Source organism: Geospiza fortis, unplaced genomic scaffold (assembly GCF_000277835.1).
Source record: "Geospiza fortis unplaced genomic scaffold, GeoFor_1.0 scaffold275, whole genome shotgun sequence".
Taxonomy (NCBI): Eukaryota; Metazoa; Chordata; class Aves; order Passeriformes; family Thraupidae; genus Geospiza; species Geospiza fortis.
In genome coordinates, this window is record NW_005054341.1 from 5,987,471 (window position 1) to 6,008,588 (window position 21,118).

General features: G+C 52.5%; 1 protein-coding gene across 1 annotated transcript; it reads left to right on the plus strand.

Annotated features, from left to right (window-relative positions):
• Window positions 1-207: 207 nt before the first annotated feature.
• LOC102031337 (phosphofurin acidic cluster sorting protein 1-like) lies at window positions 208-20,638 on the plus strand. The gene is made up of 23 exons (XM_031058287.1): window positions 208-336; window positions 5,718-5,807; window positions 6,118-6,243; window positions 6,437-6,599; window positions 6,741-6,832; window positions 8,791-8,871; window positions 9,643-9,702; window positions 10,337-10,488; window positions 14,424-14,517; window positions 14,825-14,896; window positions 15,187-15,317; window positions 15,443-15,575; window positions 15,682-15,786; window positions 17,003-17,109; window positions 17,373-17,527; window positions 17,620-17,730; window positions 17,817-17,919; window positions 18,677-18,719; window positions 18,811-18,853; window positions 18,945-19,086; window positions 19,179-19,402; window positions 19,597-19,710; window positions 19,802-20,638. The coding sequence occupies exons 1-23, from the start codon at window positions 208-210 to the stop codon at window positions 19,915-19,917; spliced, it is 2,586 nt and encodes an 861-aa protein (XP_030914147.1). The 3' UTR covers window positions 19,918-20,638.
• Window positions 20,639-21,118: the final 480 nt, after the last annotated feature.

Here is a 21,118-nt window from a genome sequence, read left to right on the forward strand (position 1 = left end):
CATGGCCTGCTGTTGGACTTCCTGTTGCATGCTAATCCCTTAAGCCTGCTTTAGCTCTGTTAATTTTCCTTCTTTCCTTTTTTCCCCCATGGGCTGTCTCCGTGGCGCGTGAATGCCGGCGTTCCTAGGCCAGGCTTGTGCCTGCGACTGGGCCAAGCATCCAGGCTGCCTTCTGAGCACTGGGTACCATGTGGCAGGGCCCCAGGGATGGTGGTGCCTGAATGTGTCCCATTCTCTCTGTCTTACAGGCTCTGCAGTCTGCGTCTGAAGAAACTCACAGTGCTGAAAGAGCTGGACAAAGAGCTGAGCTCTGTGCTTATTGCTGTGAAGATTCAGGTAGGCTCCTCTGCTTGCTGCTGCCTGATGGCAGCGAGCCAAGCCCATCCTTGTGCCCTCTGTGAAGTGCTGGTCTGCATGTCCCTTGCCTAGTGCCACCAACCCCTCTGTCTCAGTTAGCATGCTCAGGGAGATTTTGGCTCTCAGGCAGGTGGGAATGATGCGCCAGGGACAGCGGCAAGACACCTGGTGCTGGCTTGTATTGGGAATGAATTTGTTAGACACTGGGACAGAATCTGGCATGCCTCCCTGCCTGCCTCTGCCAAGGCCCTCCTCTCCAATTGCTGTTTGGAGTTTGTCATCCCATTGTTCCCTATCCTTTAAGAGAGGGTCGGTGCTGGATGGTTTCCAGCAATGCCTTCCATCCAGATCACTCCCTGGGGAATGAAGGGTGGGAAGGGAAGGGTGCAAGGGATCAGCATCTCTGTGCATAATGTTCTGCTGATATTTGTACCCTGTCTGATCTCTAATATCCCTTCCCTTTCCCTGTGCATCCCTGCTAGGCCTGGTGCCTCTACTGTGAACCAGGCAGAAGGGAGGGGAGAGGATCTTTGTCACCAAGGGGACAGGAATTTGCCACCGTCCTGATATGTGCGATCCCTCCATCCTCTCTGCTGCTTGTGGTGAAGAGATGTGTTCCTGGGCGTGCAGGCACATCCTTTCCACCTGCCAAAGGACAGCATGGAAGCAAAATGCATCTTGAGCATGCTGTCCTGGCCACAGCTTCCCTGACCCATCTAGGGTGCTGGTGTCCTTCCTTCGTTCTTGTCAGCTGGCACGACAGCAGCTGATCCCGTTGAAAGCACCGTGGGTCGGCAGCTCAGCAGCTTTGTGCTCCCACAGAGCTCTTTGTGCTGCACACATTAGGATCTAAATCCTGGATTAATGCTGGAAGCTGCAGTATTAGTGGAGCTCTGGAAGCTGGAGTTGCCTTCATGGCAGACCTGATTCACTCTCACGGAAGAAACTGAAAGCAAAATGTATGAAGCCTGGGGCAGGGAGTAAGGACAGTAGGAAGAGGCTGTGGTCCACACACTTTGGTCAGTGTCCCACTTTGTGGCATTTCCATCACTGTATGTATGGTGTCATTCAGGAGAGCTGAAAGCCCTGGAACCCCTGAGACCTGTGCCCCTTTGGTGCAGGCTTTAGCAAAGAACCAACCTGAGCAGCAGAGAGCTGCCTGGCTGGACCTTGGAAATGTGGAAGCAATCCAGACTGGGCCACAGCTGACAGCAACACAGGACTTGGGGGCTGGCAGCCAGCTGGGAGCTGTGGGTCCTTGACTGGGAGGGGCTGGATTGCTCCCTGACTTCTCTCCTGCACAGTCAGCCCAAGCTGAATGTGCTGCTCTGCTCTGGGGAACCTTGGGTTCTTGTGCAGCCCACTTGTGCTGGGGCTGGCATGTGCTGAGTGTACATGTCCTCAGCTACAGCCCTCACAGGCTGCAAATGTGGGACTGGGGAAGAGACTGCACAGTGGGACTCCAGCTCTCTCAAACAGACCTTCCCTGTCCCTGCCACAGGCCAATCTTGCACCTTGATAGCAAAAGAAATTAATAGGCCTCAACAGTTTGAAGCCACAGAGCCTTCTTGTCGCAGGGCTTCTTTTCCTGTTAGGGAATGGAGGCTGCATCCAGGATTGAATTTAAACAATTCACCTCCTCTCTGCATGGCCACGTAGCTGTGGCTGCATGCTGGTGTAGGCTTCCTGCAAGGCTGAAGAGAACAAGAATGCTTTTACCCACTTTACCCCATGGCTCAGCATTCCTTGTGGGAGTGGGCTGAGTTTGTGTGCCCTCCCTAGGCTGCTTTCCACCTGCCTGGCCAGCTGCCTTGGCAGGGTTTGGGACTGCTGGAAGGCAGATGGAGGCTGTAGGCAGCTCCAGCACAGCGTGCCTACAGAGTGGCCTCAGATGGATCCATCCCTCCTGCTCCTCTCCTAGGTAACAGATGAGTCACCCTAGTAAGAAACTGTTTGAAGGCTTTCCAGTGAGCATTCCATCTCTTGGATGGAAACAGCTGATGCACAGAATGTATAAAGGAGCTGCAAATTCCCAAGGGGGAAGCTGGGGACTAGAGGAAAGGAGAGCTATATTTCTCTCACTTCAGTGGTAGTTCTGTTAGGGTCAGGAAGTTGCTGCTCTGAAGGGCAGATTGCATGGAAATAAAGCTCTGACCCTGCCTGGATGGAGCTGCCACCCAGGCAATGGCTCCAGTGCTAGAGACAGCCTGCTTAAAAAATGTGCATGACCCAGAGGACAGTGTAAAGCCTGTCCAGAACTCCTGATCTTCTTCTCACAGTTCCCTTCTTGTCTTAAAAGACAGCCTCCAAGGGTGCCATGTGCTGCTACCTGCTCCTTCATCTGGAAATACCACTGTCAAGGGGAACTTTCTATGTCTACAGAGCTTACCCATTTCCCAGAGGTGATTTGAATATATAGTGCTCCATGGATTCGAGTGAGATAAAGCCTGAACTACTGTGAAAAAGGGGATTTGCTCTCATTCACTTGAGTGGTTTTTAAACATTTGTCCCTTGTTATTTGTCTTAACAGACTGGAGCCATCATAGAGCATTTCCTTCTGTGTGTTGTTCAGCGTGGCACTAAGAGATTTGGATGTGCTGGCTCATCCAGCTGCAGATACCTGCCTTGGTATTGCAACTGATTATGGCATGAAGGGAAACACGGTGTTCCCTCTCAGCAGAGAGACTGAGGTTCACAAACACCCTGTCTTGAGCCATGAATAGAGGAAACAGTCAAAGAAAAAGAAGAAAACAAGCCCCAGCACCCCCAGAACTTTCAGTTCCTGTGACAGGTGCTGTGGATGCAGGTCTTCCTGCATCTGCCCGCAGGATACAGCTGGTGACTCAGGTTCAAGCCTTGGTAGTGTTGTAGAGAGATGATATTGGCAGTCTCTGTGTAGGAGACAAGAGTGTGTGCTATGAAATAGGCCAGGCTAAAAAGGTTGTTTGCCTCTGCCAGGCCTGCCCACTGCCCCAACCCTGCTCCCTGAAGGAACTTGGGCTTTTTTGGTCTTTCTTACTATGCAGTTTTCTGTTTATGCCTCAGTCATGCTTTGTTTCTTATCTCTTTGTAACCACTTGTAGTGTTTTTCACTCTTGCCTGAGCAATCCTAGCTAAACCCTAAATTTGTTTATTAATGGGCTGTTCTCTCCCAAAATGCACGTTCAACTTGAATTTTGGGGTTTTACTGTCTGCCTAGTCCAGTACTTGTATTAGTTCTCTCTCATTTTCCAGATGTGGTATGCTGCTCTAGCCTCAACCCTCTTATAAACCAGACCAACCACAACAGATTTACACCTGAAATTTGGGATTGTACCTTGCAAACCAGACATGGGCATCATGTACCTGTGTATTGTAATTGAGAGCTCCCGTCTGTTTTTAGTTCATAGGCAGTAAAAACCTGTGACCACCACTTGTCCCTATTGCTTTTCCCTTCCTTGACACTGTCATCCATTATTTTCACTGTAACAGTCTGATATTAAGTTTTTCTGTAGTATTCATAGGGATACTCAACTGTTCTGCAGAGAAATTGGTCTTACCTGACATTACTCAACTTACAGAATAGCTGAGCTACATCAAGTGTTCAGTGCCATGTCCAGTTGAGGTTTGAATTTCTCAAAGGATGGAGAATCCTCAGTATTTCTATGTCCTTGTCCTTGCACTGTGATAATGAAGCAGCCTTTGTCCCAGTCCTTGCACTTCCACATGGGTGTGCACTGGCATTTCACTGAGGGATTGGATTCACCTAGGATTGAGGCTGGGTATGTAATTCCTTAGTGGTAAATGACAGTGAGGCACAGGACAGCAATGTTTATGAAACAAACCATCATTTCCTGAACACACCATTCAGGATATCCTCAGCTTTTCTTTGCCATAAGTCCTTCCCCAGAAATAGCATCTTCAGGAAGAGTAATTGCACTTCTACTTGTGTTTTGATGAAAGAGTAAATCTTTGGTGGATAATTTCTCTGCAACAAAGAGCAAATGGTGAATGTGTTAAAGTAAATGGTCGCTGTCATTGTGACTGCCTATCATCTGTTATCAGAGAAGAGTTCAGGAAGGGTCAGTGTGTTCTTGGCCAGGAAGGCTCACAGATGGTGAAGGGGATGAGCTCCACCTCCTCTCTTCCGTTTTAGGAAGACCTTGTGCAGGAAAGCCTTGCTCCTGGCACAGTCTCTGGGAGCAGCATTGCAGACAGCATTTGGGAGGATCTGTGGGTTGTGCCACCCTGCAGCCAACAGGACCTGGTGCATGCAGACAGCATTTTTCTGCCCCCAAGTCATTCAGTGTCTCTGTCAGAAACCAAGACATAAAGATAGTAGAGAATAGGGCAGAGGTAAAGGAAAGAGTTGGAGTGGAAGCATGATTAGAGTGCCTCTGTTCTTGCCCTTCTGGTAAAAACCATTTCTATATGTAGAGAGGTAAAGACTGTTGCTTGAGGAAAAGACTAGGATAGAGTTTTCTGAGACGCAGCTGAGCAAGCAGGGGGACCCCTGTTCTCCTGGACATCCTGACTTGGTCCCAGCAGAGCCATCCTGCCAGCTGTGCTTAGACAGGGATCTGCACTGGGCCTGTTTGCTTGGAGGAGAGATGTCTCCAGGACCTGGCCAGGCAGCGGGTTGGGACCCTTTCCTTTGCTCTGCCTGGCTCCCTCTGGCTCCAGGATTGTCCCTCCACAGCATGGGTGTGACAGTGTTCACAGGGGTCTGAGGATGAGGGAAGAGACGAGGATCTGACTCCATGTTTCAGAAGGCTGATTTATTATTTTATGATATATGTTATATTAAAACTACACTAAAAGAATAGAAGAAAAGGTTTCATCAGGAGGCTAGCTAAGAATAGAAAAGGAAAGAATGATAACAAAGGTTTGTGGCTCGGCTCTCTGTCCGAGCCAGCTGGGCTGTGATTGGGCATTAATTAGAAACATCCAACATGGGCCAATCACAGATGCACCTGTTGCATTCCACAGCAGCAGATAATCAATGTTTACATTTTGTTCCTGAGGCCTCTCAGCTTCTCAGGAGGAAAAATCCTGAGGTAAGGATTTTTCATAAAAGATGGCTGAGACACATGGGAGTGTCCCTCCAGGTGCAGAGAGCCAGATTGAGCAGAGCAGGGTTGTGAAGAGCAGCTGCTCCCTGGCAGGTGGGCAAGGAGAAGGGGCCTCTGGCAGCTCAGGGGGTACTGCAGGCTTTTGCAGAGTGTTGATAGGCATGTGAAAGGTGGCTCTGCAAGGTGGAAGAGAACAGAGTCCAGGGATTCTCTCTTTCCTTGTGGACTGTGATCACCATTGTCTTGTGTGTGTGATGCAGTGGAGTCTGTGGTTGAGCTCAGTGTGTGTGTCTGTCAATCTCGTTATAGGGTTCAAAGCGAGTCCTGAGGTCAAATGAATACATCCTCCCACCTGGGGGCCTGATGGAGACCGAGCTGGAGCTGACCTTCTCACTGCAGGTACCTGGTCCCCTGGGTTCCCTCACCTGGCATTTTTCAGCAAGCACAGCCTTAGGGCTAAGTGTGAAAGGCACAGCCTCTGTAGAGGAGCCTACTGTGGTTGGCCAGCTGCTCTGTTGCTCCAGGGATTCTTTGCCGGGCATTGGGGTTTGGAGGATGATGGATAGGTGCAGGTGGCCTTTGAGGGGCACCTCAAAGCTTAGCAGGTCAGATCCTGCTGTACATCAGCGTTGAAGAAGAGTTTTCTACCTGTGTGTCGTGCTGAGCCTTGCCCTCATGCTGCCACCTTCTGTGTGCTTCCCTTGCCCAGTACCCACACTTCCTCAAGAGGGATGGCAACAAGCTGCAGATCATGCTGCAGCGGAGGAAGAGATACAAGAACCGCACCATCCTGGGCTACAAGACCCTGGCAGTGGGAATCATTAACATGGCTGAGGTACAGCGTGCTGGGAGCAGGGGGGAGTCCCACACGGCCTCCTGTGCCAGCTCTGGGCAGGGAGCTGGGCTGGCAGGCAGGGTCTTGTTGCTGTGAGAGTTCTGGCTTGTTGGCTGGCTGTAACATAGAGGGGGTGGGCTGCCAGCTGCCATTGTGTCACCCTGTCAGAGAGCTTGTCTGTATGTCTGTCTAGGTCATGCAGCACCCGACGGATGGCGGGCAGCTCCTGGGCCTCCACAGCAACATGAAGGATGTGAACATTCGAGTGGCTGAAATCAGCATCTACTCTCTGTCCAGTCAGCCCATCGACCATGAGGATGGGAACGTCCCCTCAGGTCCTAAAATCAAAGCTTCAGGTGTGTTTAGTGCTCAGAGCTGCAGGCAGACATTTGGGACACGTTTGGGTTACAGAGTATGTCCCCAGCACTGCCAGTCCTTTCACTGGAGCCATGATAGATGCCATGCTTAGCTGGGGCATTTGCACTGTCTGCTTTCAGATCGCTCCCCAGACATTGATAACTACTCTGAAGAAGAGGATGACAGCTTCTCCTCAGAGCAGGAAGCCAGTGATGATGCTGTGCAGGGTCAGGTAAGGGAGGCCTGGCAAGATGGTTTATGTCCTGGTCCTGTTTCTGGGGCAAGAGTCAGGCATTGAGGTTCTTGATCACCCTGAGCCCTCTCATCCCCTTGTAAACATTTGGTGTTGTTAGGGAGGCTGAGAGCTGTAATACCTCACAGCAAAAAGAACTTTGACAGCAGTGGGGTGTTGTCAAGTCCATTGTGAGGCAAGGGACTTTGGAGACCCATAGATCTCATCTGTCTGTCTCTGGAGCTGTCTGGTCTGCAGCAGAAAACCCCTGCTGAGCTCTCTCCATCTTGCACCATGATTTTCTCCCTCTCCCTGTGATACCAGGTCAGAGACTCCTCACTGTCTGTGAGAGAGCAGGGATTTTAGGAAGAAGTAGTTCTGAAAATGGTCAGAGGTGGCAGGGCCATCCCAGCCCTGTGATGAGATGTGTCACTGCTGTTTGCTGTGCTCTTGTTGTGGTGCCTGTACTCAAGGCCATGGAAAGCCTTGTGGAAGGTGTGCTGCTAAAGCACAGGGACAAACTCCTGTTCAGGGTTGTTGTGGTCTGAGGGTAACTGAGGTTATTGGGGCAGGTTAGAGTGAAGCAACACTGCATGACCAGTGTTTATAAATATATATCTGTGTGGCTGGTTTATTTCAGAACAACTTGGTTGCAATGGAAAGGAGCTATGTGGCCATTTTGGTTATTATTACCCATAGTAATACAACAGTATAAAAGTATAAAGATACCACTTCAGAAAATGTAACAGAGAAAGAAAGAAAGAGAGGTAAAGACACAATAAGAGTAGATAGTGGAGAGAAAAGATATCACCAGCTGTGGATTCAGATTTGATTATTGCTTGGTTGAAGTGATGGTCATAGTCTTGATGGGGGAAGCCTGAAACTGGGAGTTTAGTGGTTAATATGCATTCAGGTTTAGGTGGGAATGCCAGGTACCTCCGCTGGAGTGGGGACTTTTACACTGTCTACTGTAACACTGTGGATTAGGTGTAGGCCTCAGGAATGAGTCTGGGGGTGCTTGGGGTGGGATGGGGGGTGGTCTTTGATAGTTTGGCACCTTCTAAGACTTGAGAGTTCTCTCTCACTTCAGTGTAGTTGAGCCAGTTATACCACATCAGAAGGGATGAATACCTTCAGGCCTAAGGGAGGGGGGAGATGGGGGAGGAAGTTTTACACCTGAGCCAGTTGTGTAAGGGAGGATATTGGTCTGATGAAAAGCATTATCCCATCCAGCAGGATCTGCTTCTTGTGACCTCTTCCTTTATCTGGCTCAAAACCCAGCTTGTTGCTAAACTGAAGTTGGTTTGTCCTGGTCAATCTCTGGTGATGGGCACTCACCCCTCTGCACCTAGGCTGTTCTTATGCAGATCAGAGGTTTCTCCACCACACACCCAAAAATTCTTCTCCTCCCCTTTGGTTTGCTGAGCCTCAGCAAAGCACACTTGCTATTTTTGCAAATGGCCATTTGTTCAAGTCATTAACCATTATCACCATTATCATTTCAGTCTCTCACAAGGGTCCTCCAGATTACCTGTCCCATCATGCTGGGTTAATACAGCAGGAGCCCATGTCCCTGGGAGTTGTGCATATTGTTAAGGCTAATCCCTGGAAAAAAATGTTTCTTTGTGATTCATGTGCTCTCTGAGCTAACTCTGGAGAGGGGAGAGCAGGGAGAGCACACGGGTCCTGAGGAGGCTGTGTCTCCTCTTATCTTGCTGATACATTCTTCTCTGAAGGGGCCTGGGGACAGAAATGCTGGGGAAGAAGGTCTGAAGGGGAACAGTGCTAAGGAGAGAGAAGGAGCTCCACAGAGAGAGGTAGCAGGAAAAGACAAGATTTTGGGAGCAGAGTGGATCAAAGCTTTTCAAAATGAAGGGCAAATGTGGGTCAGGAAAATTTTAGGAGGTGCTGCTCCATGAACATAGCTGTTCTAATGTACTGTGACTTCTTGCCTGCAGGACCTGTTTGATGAAGAGGACGACTTGAGAAAAACCAAGAAGGCCAGGAGGAAAATGAGCCGAACCACATCAATTGGCAGAGTAACATCAGCATTTACAGCATGATCAAAGGGATGGAAGGGATTCACTTTCTCCCCTCTCTGAAGGCAGTGAGGGGTGTTGGGAAGGGGAGATGCTGGCACTGGTGCAGAGCAGTGGAGAGAGCCCTTGAGAAGGAGCAAAACTCTTGCCATTAATGAGCTAGCTTGTTGCTCAGAGCTATATCCCAGTTCATGGTCTGTACTGTGTTCAGCCTGGCTTTGTACCAGTGGTGATCTGTGTGTAACAGAGTTTTGACTTGCTGCTGTCACATGCTCTTCTTCCTTTCCTGAGGAAGGGGAGGGTGGGCACAAGGAAAGCTGAGGTATTAGCAGCTCCTCTGCATGTCTGCGGAAGGGAGGAGCTGCTCTGCCAGACCCTTGCTCTCCAAACTTCTCATCCCTGTTGACTTCAGCCCTGCAGATCCCTGGCCACCTTCTTCCTGAGTTTGTTCCCCATCTTTTCTTGCTTGAAGGCAGTATTGTTCAACCAGGTGGTCTGGGGAGAAACAGGATTTAAATGAAGTGCTAATTCAGCCTGTAGCAGAGAAAGTATTGAGTCCTTGCATCCTCCCTCATGCCCAGACTGTGGCTTCTTGTGGAGTTCAGAGGTAGTTCCAAGTCCTACAGCAAATTTAAAGGGAGAGAGAGCAATCATAGCTGACCTTGGACCTCTGGACAGCATGTTAGAGAGAATAACCATGGCCTCTATGTTAGCTTGAAATGTGGTTTGATAGTTTTGCTGATCTTTTTGTCTTCCTTTCTTTTGTTCTAGCAACCAAACTTCAAGCAGAAATTCGTGGCTTTGCTGAGGAGGTTCAGAGTGACAGAAGAGGTAAGAAACAGGAAAGCTGCCCCATCTGGCAATGTCACCTGCAGATGTGTAGGTGTCAGAGTGCAGGTTCCCACTCACTGAGAGCACAAGGCTTGTGAGCTCAGGGATGTGCCAAATGTGGTGTGAGACATGGCAGAGACTAGGACATGGCTTTTCCAAAGCCTTCTGCCTCAAGAAAGCAGATGTGGGCCTTGTGCTCAAATCAAAAAGCACCTTCCTGTTGGGGAAGGGTGCCCAGGGAAGAAGAGTGCTGTCACAGACTGACTCTGCACCAGGAGCTGGCATTGCAGGGGCAGTCCTGTCCAGTTAGACTGACTGCAGGCTAACATCAGCCTGTGGATGGCTTCTCTTGGCTGACAGCTCAGGCTAAGTGTGTGCACAGCCAGTGAAGGTCCTCCCAGGTGTCCTAACTGCCCCTAAGCGTGATGGGTGTCTGAGACTCCTTTGGATGCCATGGCATCCTGCTTTGGCCCAATGACAATGTCACTGGATTCTTCCACAGGCTGGATTTGCCTCCCTGAGGTGGGAACAGTGCCATGGTGTGCCTCATGACTGACAGGCAGCTTGTCCATGCCTGTTGTGGGATGCACAGAACTCCATGTCTCTTCACTGCTCTCTGGGCTTGGTCCCACAGGTCCTGGACTCTGACCCTGTAGACCAGACCCAGGAGGTGGAAGAAGACCTGGGCTTGCTCTATGACAGCCTGGAAGAGTGCAACAACAGTGACAGTGGCCCAGAGATGGAGGACAATGAGAGTGTGCACAGCACACCCAAGCCCACCCTGAGGTAAGGGTTGCAGGGAGTCCCTGGCCAGCAGCACAGCCTATGGGACCTGGAAAAATGGTCTCCAGCACCTTTCTGTTGCTTGGGCTAATGCAGGCATTGCCTTGTCTCCACTCCCATTGCCATCTGCTATTGGCACCTCTGGCTCCTCACTTGAAACTGCCCGTTAAATCTGACTTCCTTCACATTTAGTCTCATTTTTCTGCCAGCCCAGCATCTGACACTGATCTGCTGGTAGAGCCCTATTTGATCTAAGCCCCAGCTGCTCCCAGCTCTCATATCTTTCTGCCAACAATCCTGGTGTTCTCTGGGCTGTCCACACTGAGGCATGCCTGTCTTTTGAGCCCTTTGTGACTGCTTGGACCAGTCCTTGTGAGATGTGCATGCTGTGCTCCCACGCTGTGTGGAGATGTGATTAGCAACCAGCAGTGCTGCTCCTCACCCCATTCCCCAGGCACTGGTGGCTTGCTCTGCCAAGAACTGCTGACTTAGCACAGGGGTCTCCTGGATTGTGCAGGGAAACCAGGCTTTGCTCCCATGTGATCTGTGCTCACCTGGCCTCTCTGCTCATGGCTCTTGTGCTTTTGTGCTGTCTTTTTGTGAAAAAGTTGTCTTTTGTTGTCTTTCTACTTGGCTGCATCATAGTGCACTGGGTTTCTTGTAGTCAAGCCAAGCTTACTTGGCATTGTTGTTTCTGTGGTTTTATATATAGAATATAGGATCATAGAATGGCCTGGGTTGGAAGGGACCTGAAAGATCATCTAGTGCCAACCCCCCTTGCCATGTAAAAAAAAAACCAACCAAAAAAATCCCCCCCATAAATATATATACATAAAATATTATTTGGTTGGTATCCTCACTGAAGGTACTTAGCAGGAGTAGCAGGCAGGGTTTGCCACAGGCAAACTGAAATTAAATCTGCTGGATTTTGGAACCCATAGGCTACTTGGGAAAAAACAGGAGCATGATAGAAGTTGTGTTTTCCACAAACCCACAAGTTATTGTGAAGGAGACAGCAGGCACATGGGCAAGCTGCTTAAGTGATCTGCTTGGACTCCAAAAGGAGTTTTATATGGTCTTTCATAAAAGGAGACAAAGGTGCTGTGGGAGAAAAAGGAAAGTCTTTCTGTGGTCAGATAGTGGTTTATGTGTGTAGACTATGTGAAACTGTAAGAAAAATCTATTGAGAATATTTAAATGTAAAGTCGGACCTCCACCCTGGTTCTGCAAGTGCCTACTTGCAAACATCTGATCACTGGAACAGCATTCCAGAGTGAGTGCTGGTTTGTGCTGGTGCCCACCATTACAGTCTTCCTGGAGTGTTTGGTGCTGTTCCTGGAAGGACAACCTATTGGGCTCTGAGCTGTTCTTCATCCTGTTCAGAAAGTGTTCCTGGCTTGGTTTGGTCTCTGGTGCCTCAGTTTCTGGTGGTGCTGAATGTGTATCCCTTGAATTCACAAGGGAATACTTCACAAAATTCCGGGACTGTACTTTTTCTAAGGAGATGTGGAAGCTGCCTGCCAAGGTGTTTCATGTAGACTTCATGGTTCCCAAAGGCTATGTAGCCTTCTCAGGGGGTGAATTACAGCCCAACCTGTAAATTTGAGGTGATCCTCATGTTGGATTTCTTGTCATAGACAGCCTTGCTGGACACTGTAAACATCTATGTGAAGCAAGGGCACTAATGGTGGGCAGTCCTCAGCAGTGGGAAGGGGCTGGTGCCCTGGGTTGGGCCAGTGGTGCTGAGAGCTGATCCTTTGGTTCAGCCAGGGGTCACACAGCTCCTGTTTGCTCCTGCACTGGGGTAAAACTGGAGCTGGAACTGAGGCTGTTACAGGACCTCAAGTCAGACCTTGTTGGTTGAAGGTCAAAGGTGAATGAGCAAATATCTTCCTAGGTGACTGGGAAAATGGATGGGACAAGGGGGGCTAAATTCATTTAGAACAGAAGGAGGCTGTGCAGAAGGACTTCACTTAAATCTCAATCATGCCTGTAGGAGGAGAGCCTTAAACTGCAGAGCAGGAAATTGCAAAAGGGCTCTGTGCTTAATGTGATGTCCTTGAGGGATGAAAGCTTCTGAATTGCAAGTGAGAGAGGGCACAAACAAACACAGCTTTCATGGGGAAGGGGGAGACAGCCTGGTTTAAATGGAGTGTTGAAAGCCAGAGGAAGTATAATATAATCCAGACACATCCAGTGTCTAAGAAAAAGGAGGGAATGAAGGTACCTCTTTGTGGTGCCAGTGGCACGAAGGGTATGTCACATTCTGGTGGGATTACTTGGGACAGTATAGAGGAGTATGGAAGAGATGCTGATTGAGGGGTGATCTATTAGAAAACCTACATGTTTTTCTGGTTTGACTCTTAAGTTACTAATGTAGTCTATGGATTGAATTTCTACCTTTTCTGGGAAAAGGCAAGTGTAGAGTAATGACTGTACAGAGTGGTGACAATGCCTGAGATTTTGTAGCAGAGGATGGAGGGGAAGAGACAGAGGAAATATGTTGGTAAAAGGAGATATAATTTATACCAGTGTGTGGCCTGGAGAAAATGTCCCACCAGGGCACTATTGTGACTGTAAACCTGAAGCAACCTGGTCACAGAGCCAGTGAGGGGAAAATCAAGCCTTCACTTTTCCCAACCAGTGTGTAAACACTGCTGCTGGAGAGCTGCTCTGTGCAGGAGCTATATTTATTTACAGAGGTGGAATGTCCTTTCAGGAGCAGTAAAACCTGACACACACTGTTGTGCCTGGCAGTACAGTGTGCTGTATACAAATGAGGAAGCATGCTAGAAGGAAAATAAAAGGAGCAGGCAGGATGTTCAGAGGAGATATCCTGATGAGAAAAGTAGAAAGCAATGGAAACACACTCTGATAGAGTACTAACAAGGAACTTCTCTATATCTTATGCCTCAGTGGCCATCCCTGGAAACCTGCAACCTCATGGCCCTATCTGCACACTAGGCACATCAAGAGAAACATTTCCTGGGAGTTAATGAGCACATACACAAAGCTTAGAGGGAATCTAGCTCTGATCTCTTGCAGCAAAGTCACACATTGCAGGTGGATTCTGGTTGCTGTAAAGGTCCTGGGAAAACTGGCAAGTGAGATCCCAGTGATAGACTCCACTTGTTTCCTAAAGAGTGGTCTTTGAGCAGCCCACAGGCTGTGAAAGGTTTCCTTGGCAAAGAAATAATACGTGGGAAAAGGGTAAGCAAAGGTGGAAGCTCACACTTTAGTGGCATAGACTGTCCTGGCTTCCCCAGGAGAGTTCCTGTGTGAACTATGGTGACTTGAAAACAGGACGTAGGAGCTGCACTATGCAACTCTACCAAAATGTCAGCCCAGAGACCGAAAACTTGGCAAATTTAAGTACTGTGCTACCCGAGGTATGGTTCTGTGTGCAATACTGAGATCTTCAGAGCCTTGGGAAAGGGAAGGAGAATGCTGCAGTTGGAAGTGTGCAGCAGCAGCAGGCAGAGACAAGGAGCAATCTCTGGAAAAGGGGAAGCAGAAGGGAAGGCAGCAGAAGTCTGTGGAAGCTCTGATGGTGCAGAGGAAGCAGAGAGGTTTAGGGGCACTCTGAAATTGAGGTGTTGACAGAGACTATACCAGTGAGCTGGGGCAGAGTGGCAGCTCCTCACCTGCACTTCAGGGGTAGGGGATCACCTGAGGCAGAAGGCACCAGGAGCCCCTACCCCGAGCTCCCCGAGGTCACAGGGGCACTGCTGACAGCTCTGCTCCTCAGCTGTGCATCACCCACACACTTGGCTGTCAGGCTCTGTGTCCCACTGAGGACCTCTCCACAGAGCTCTGTGCTTGGGACAGGCCGGTGGGGGTGTGCTGGGATCATGGTGACTTTGTTCCTCTCTTATTCCTGCCTTTTTCTCTCCCGTCTGTCTGTCTGTCCGTCCGTTCGTCTGTCTGTTTCTCTGCAGGCGTTTCTTTGAGGGAGTCTCTCATTCTGGTTCCCAGACTGAGATCGGCAGTCTGCACAGCCAGAAAGGGCAGGATCAAGAGTCGGGCAGCCCTGTGAGTTACACCTCCACCACCACCTCCTGCCCCTGTCCCTCCCCAGCCAGCCCAGCCATCCCCACAGCGCTCTGAGACCACAGCTCCTGGCAGCGCCTGCCTGGGGCTGCTCCTTTCCTTCTTTCCTCCTCTTCTTCCCAGCACAGGCAGGCAGGTAGCGATGGGGGACGTGCTCTGGGGCCGCTCCCAGAGATGCCCTGTGACTCCCCTGTGGGAGCTTGTGTTCTGTGAGGCCAGGCACGGGTCACTGGCAGCTGCCCTGCACAGGGTGCTCCATCCTGCTCTGACCCCACTCCCTGTCCCCCAGGGCGAAGCAGACAAGCGGAAGCCAGGAGCACAGCGACCACAGGAAGAGCAAGGAACGGAGCTCCCTGCAGTGGTGAGTCCAGGCTGTGGGATGTGGAGCTCTTTCAATCCCCAGCTTGCTTTCTGGAGTACCAGGGGTGCCCACTGGGCTGGGAGCAGGGCTAGGAAGATGAGTAGATTGTGCTGGAGAGCAGCAAGAGTTAAGGAGTGTAAGGGTCTGCAGGACACACAGCTCAGCCCTCTCAAGACCCTGCAGCCTTGGCTTTCTGGGAGGGCTTGATGATGGGCACCCATGGGTGCAGGGTGGCTCCTTGTTGGAGCTAGGAGAGCAGTGTGTGTGAAGTGACTCTGTGTGGCCCTCAGGAGCTGTCATCAGAGGAGTCCTGTTCCCGGCTGACCCCCACAGAGGCTGCCGTGAGGGAGGGCAGCATGGACAGACTGGCCCAGCTGGGCTCTGGGAGCAAAACCGAGCTCCCCAGTGCCGTGTCCCCCAGGTAAGGCAGCTCTGTGCCCCCCCTCCCAGGGCTGAGTGAGCTCACACTGACTCCCTGAGCTGAGATGGGGTTGGTGGAGGTGAGATTTCCTCAACAGTTTTGCCTCTCCTGCTTCTCCTTCACAGCAAGGCAGAGAGCAAGCAGCTGTGGCGTCCCCGCAGCACCTCCGTGAAGGACAGGCAAAGCTCCAAGGTACAAGGTGGCCGTGCGAGCAGCCTGGACAGTGAGAGCTCTCCAGACTCATGGCATAACACCCAGGTGAGCCCACTTGGAGGTTTCTCATCCAAGAGCTGCCAGGTCTTCAGCCCTGGGTGGTGTCCAAGGTGGCTGAGTGGGGTTAACCTTTGTGGTGATGCTGTCCCAGGTGCCTCGAAAGTCTGTTTATGATCAGCTGAACCAGATCCTGGTCTCAGACGAGCAGCTCCCCGAGAGCATCGTGCTGGTGAATGTTGCTGAGTGGCAGGGGCAGGTGAGTAGGTGTGATGGGAGCTGGATGCATGCAGGCAGCTGTGAGCAGGGTGGATTCTCCCAGTCATAGCAGGGCATCCCAGGGAAACTGGCACAAGCTGTGCCCTCCTCTCCCGCAGTGTGGCCCTTCCTTCAGGGAGACAATGCATTTACAGGGTGCTGAGTCGCATACACAAGAGTCAGGTGTGTCTTCTCTGTCACACAGCATCACTGGATCCTCACAACATGATGTCTTGATCAGTCCCAGAAAGGCTGGCTAGCAGACTGTGCCTTAGGGCCTCACTGTTTGCTCCTGGCTCCCAGGAACCCCATGGGTCAGAGCTTTGTTGTATTCCCTTCCTCTGTGGGCATGAGGCCCTGGGAAGCAGCACAGATATTTCCCAGTGAGAGATGGAAGAGTGTCACCTTCCAGGGAGCATGAACTCCATCATCAGAGCAGGGTGGGGTGTGAGGACAGGCCCAGTCCCTGACAAACACTTGCCTCCCCCATAGCTGGAGCTCTAAAGCCAAAGGTGAGCAAGGAAATGTGCATGTGTGCAAACATGCAGTTAGATAAAGCACCTGTGAGACCCCTTCAGGATCCTGCAGCTTCATCTGGCATCCAGAAAGGGTGCTGGAAGATTTTGAGAGAGAAGAAAGGGCTTAGTGAAAGGTGGTGAAGTCTTGACTCAGGCTATGCATTCTTGGCTTGTTCCTCTTGTCCTGGATAGGGGAAAATGGGTCAGTGCCCATTCCCAAAAGCAGCCCCCTTGTCCATCTTGACTGCTTGTTTTGCCACTATTGAACTGCATGTAGACACCTGAAGAGATTTGGAGTGCCATAGTGGGAGAGAGCAAGAAGAGGGAATGATCAGAGGCAGAGTGAGCCTAGAGCAGGGCCCTGCTGTGGGATGGCAGAGGGTCCCTGGACCAAACTGCTTATTTCAAGGAACACAGCCTGGTTCTTGGGACAGTTTTGCCCTTGCCATGGCAAGGGTGGTGGCTGCTGTGCTCAAAGGTGAAGGCAAGGGGCTGGCTGGTCCCTAGAGCAGAGCTGGGGGGAGCAGGGATGCTCAGGATGCAGCTGTGAGTCACCTGGTGGTTTCAGCCTCCCTGCATGGCACAGGTGGGGACACGCATCCCAGCTGTAACCCGGGGGCACGGGGCTCAGGGCAGGCATGGTGCTGGCAGGCACAGCCATGTTCCAGGGTGCCTTAACCTGAGCTCTCTCATTGGCAGTACGTGAGCGAGCAGCTCCAGGCGCACAAGCAGTTGGTTGTATCCACCTGCTCCGTGGCAGACATCCAGGCAGCCTTCAACACCACTGTCTCCCGCATCCAGCGATTGTGAGTACACCTTGGGCTCAGCCTGGTGGCACTGGATGGCTTCAGAGAAGGGCTGGGCATGGCCCTGGCTCCCCAGGGCTCGTTGGGGGTTGTAGACAGGTGTACACCCTGGGGAGAGTGGGGGGGTCCCATGGCAGTGCACACCAAGCTGGATATTCTCCATAATGGGTTTTTGTCAGCTGGCCTGGCAGATTGTGTCCCCTGGCCCACCTGCTGAGCCACTGCACATCCCTCAGGGTCTCCTTTTCCTCTCCCTTTGGCAGCTGTAACTGTAACTCCCATATGCCTCCCCCGGTGAAGGTGGTGGTGGCAGGGGACCAGAGCTACCTGAGTGTTGTCCTCCGTTTCTTTGTGGAGCAGCTGGCCAGCAAGACACCCGACTGGCTCAACTACCTTCGCTTCCTGCTCGTACCACTGGGTGAGAGCCATGAGGAGCCCAGCCCCAGGGCTGTCCTCTCCCACCTCCCCAGACTCCCCTGCCTGAAGCCAACACTGCCCTTCTCCCTGCAGGCTCTCACCCTCTGGCCAAGTACCTGGCCTCAGTGGATAACAAATACAGCACTCTCTTCCTGGACACAGCGTGGCGGGGGGTGTGCAGCAGGGCTGAGCCTCCCACTGCAGGTGAGGAGCAGGGCAGGTGGCACCAGCAGTGCCCTGAGGGACAGCCCAGCTGCCATCGAGGTGCTCATGGCTCTTTGTGCCCGCAGATACTGTGGACATAGCAGGCCGTGTTGCCCAGTTCATCGCTGGAGCCAGCTTCTCTCACCAGCTGCCCATCTCCGAGGCCATGCTGACCTACAAGCAGAAGAGGTGAGTGTGGCCCCAGAGTGTCTGTCCTCCCTCATGCAGCCCCGGTCTGGGACGTGCCCAGGACAGGAATGAGGGACACGGGACAAGTGAGTGAGACCCTGCGTTCCAGTGACGAGCAGCGTGGTGCTGAGGGGAGCTGGGGTCCCACAGTGAGAGGCCTGTAGTGCCATTCCCTGCCACCTCCCGGTGTGCTTGGCCCCTCCAGTAGCTGTGACTGTGACAGCCCCAAAGGTGGGGACCAGCTGCTAGGGCTGGGATGGGCTGGGTGGGGCTGCAAGCTGGTACTGTGCTGTCCGGGGGTTGATGCTCGTGTTCCAGCTGCACTCTCACCTCTCCCTTCTCTTGGTTTCTGGCACCCAAGGAAGAGAAGTCTCTATTTTGATTTTTATATCAGGTATTGGCTTGTGCTTGCTGTGCCGCTGCCTGGCCCCTCCCTGCCTTTCCTCATGTGCGTCCATCCGTCCCTCTTGCTGTGCAGAGGAGCCGTGACCCCACAGAGGGGCAGGGCTGCCCTCCCGCATGCAAGTCCTTTCCCAGCACTGGAGGGGACAACTCCTTGCCTCCTTGTGTAGTGTGCCCTGTGCTGCCATGTTGGGGACAGGGGGTCTCATGGGAGGGAGGGCAGAGATGGTCCTAGTGGGTGTGAGCCAGCAGTGCCCCCTGCCAGTGCAGGGCTCCCTGGGCACAAGGTCAGCAGTCACACAGCAATCGGTGCTCAGCACACCCAGACCTTGACCAGACTCTCTTCCTTCTGCAGCCCCGACGAGGACTCCTGCCAGAAGTTTGTCCCCTTTGTGGGGGTGAGTGAGTTGAGGGTCCAGCAGGGGCTGAGGGGAGAGGTGCAGTGCACAGTCCTGCTGATGCTGGGTATCCTCTGGTTTCTCCTTGCAGGTGGTGAAGGTGGGCCTGGTAGAGCAGTCTTTCAGTGCCTCCGGTGAGTCCCTGGGAATGCCCAGCTCTCTTTTCCACAGCTGGGAGGTTCTTGGTGTCGCCCAAACCCTCAAACCCACGCTTTTCCTCCCCAGTGGACTCGGATGATGCCACAGTCTGTACCCCCTCCTTGCTGAGCCCAGCACCAGCCTCCAGTATAGCTGTTCCCTATGGCAAGGAGACCATCTGCACCCCGCCACCCTCCCCATCCGTCTGCAGCAGCCTCTCGGGAGCTGGGTAAGGAAACGAGGCCCCCTCAGCCCAAGGCAGTGGGGGCAGAGGAGCAGGGGCACCACCTGTGTGCTCCATGTGCTGCCCCTGTTGCCCAGGTCTCCGAGCCCTGGTGTGGAGGTGATGGGCCTGCAGGTGGACTACTGGACAACGCAAGGGCCAGACAGGAAGAAGGAGGGTGACAAGCGGGAGACGGGTATCAAGAACACCCTCAAGAGCAACTTCCGCTCGCTCCAGGTCAGCCGCATCCCCAGCACAGGGGAGCTGGTGCCCCCCAGCACCATGGCCATGACCGTGGTCACCAAGGAGAAAAATAAGAAAGGTAACCAAGCCCACTCTGGGGTGCTCTCTGCCTGTGGGGCCACAGTGCTTTGTGGAGAGGGTGGGGGGAGCCTGCAGGAGGGCAGGGCTGAGATGTGGCCCAGCAGGGGCCAGTCAATGCACTTGGGCAGGGGCTCCCATTTAGGGCCAGGTGGGGACATCCTAACATTGGTCCTGTCTGGCCTTGGTCCCCAGTGATGTTCCTGAGCAAGAAACCAAAAGAAAAAGACTTGGAGCCCAAAAGCCAAGTCATCGAAGGGATCACACGCCTCATCTGCACAGCCAAGCACCAGAACACCATGTTGCGAGGTGAGGGCAGGTACCAGCCCCTTGGGGCTGTAGTGGGGCAGCACAGGCTGGCTGTGGTAGGGCTGTGCCTCACTGCACCCTCTCCTCTCAGTCTCCATAGATGGGGTGGAGTGGAACGATGTGAAGTTTTTCCAGCTGGCAGCACAGTGGCCAACACACGTCAAGTACCTCCCTGTGGGCATCTTCGGCTACTCGAAGAGTGTGTGAGGCATTGGGGCATCCCTGGAATGGAGCTGCAGTGGGTTGCAGGAGACAGGGAGATGGACATGCTCTTGTCCCCATCTCCTGCAGACCAGTCCCTGCCTGCTCAGTGCGGGGGAATACTGCACCTGCACCCTGTGGGCCAAGACCCGTGAAGGTGAGGCCAGTGAGACCGGGTCCATGCACCCTCCAACACCAGCCAGGACACCATGCCATCTGCCTCCCATGTCCCCCAACAGCAGCCTGGGACAAGGGTTGGCACCAGCCAGCCAGCAGGGCCCCAGGATGGGCTCTGGGCCCCACTCTCCACAGATGCACCTGCCAGGCCAGCCCTGCAGCCAGCCAGGGTCCCAGCTGGGCTGGACCCAGGCAGGTTCCCCAGTGCTGCAGCCAGCCAGACTGCTCTGTGCAGGGGCAGGTGCTGAGCAGGGCCCACCACCCCTGTACCACCCTTGCCAGCCCCACTGCCAGCCTTGCACTGCTGTGCTGGCCCTGCCCTCTGCAGCACAGCCTCAGCAGCTTTTCCAGTCCCCCTGCAGCCCTGCTGCTGAGGCTGTCCTCTTCATCTCCCCATCCCTTCCCAACCAGCCCTACCCCAGGGTGCTGCCAGCTGGAGGTGTGGGGTGAGGGCACCCGAGTTTTTTTTTTACAAGATTCTATTTTTTTTAAATTTATTGTATGGTTACTTTTCGGGATTAATTTTAATAAATTAATGCTGTTACCATTATGACAGGGTGTGTGTGTGTGTGTGCCCTCCTGTCTGAGGGCATGACTCAGCACAGCTGGGAGAGAACAAATTCAAGCAGGGTGCAGCTACTATCACCACTCCAGCAAGCACAACTGCCAGGGCTGCTCGAGCACACAGGGCCTGGCCACACTCCCAGCCATGGACCAGCTGAGCTCCCCAACAGCCTACACGGTGGGACTGGGTGGAGCTTGGCTCATTTATTCAAATAAAACTTACACGTGTTTAGGCAGAGATAGATTGGATTCAACCTGAGTTCTCCCAGCCAGGTCCTCGTCTACCTGAATGTGGAAAAAGTCTGTCTCCTTTCAGCAGAGGCCAGGCTTGCTGCTGTCTTGATCTCTACAGTATGGAAGGCAACCTGTGGCTGGACCTGAGAAGTGGAGAGCGTTGTGGATTCAGCAGAGATGTATTCCAAGACGTGAGGCCTCCCCTCCTGGCGCCGCAGGTAGCCCTGGTGCA

Coding starts and splice junctions, on each gene's coding strand:
- LOC102031337 (XM_031058287.1), top strand. CDS start 208: ATGGTGGTGCCTGAATGTGTCCCATTCTCTCTGTCTTACAGGCTCTGC. Junction 14,518..14,824: donor ATCAAGAGTCGGGCAGCCCT/GTGAGTTACACC, acceptor CCTGTCCCCCAG/GGCGAAGCAGACAAGCGGAA. Junction 19,403..19,596: donor CAAGGAGAAAAATAAGAAAG/GTAACCAAGCCC, acceptor CTTGGTCCCCAG/TGATGTTCCTGAGCAAGAAA.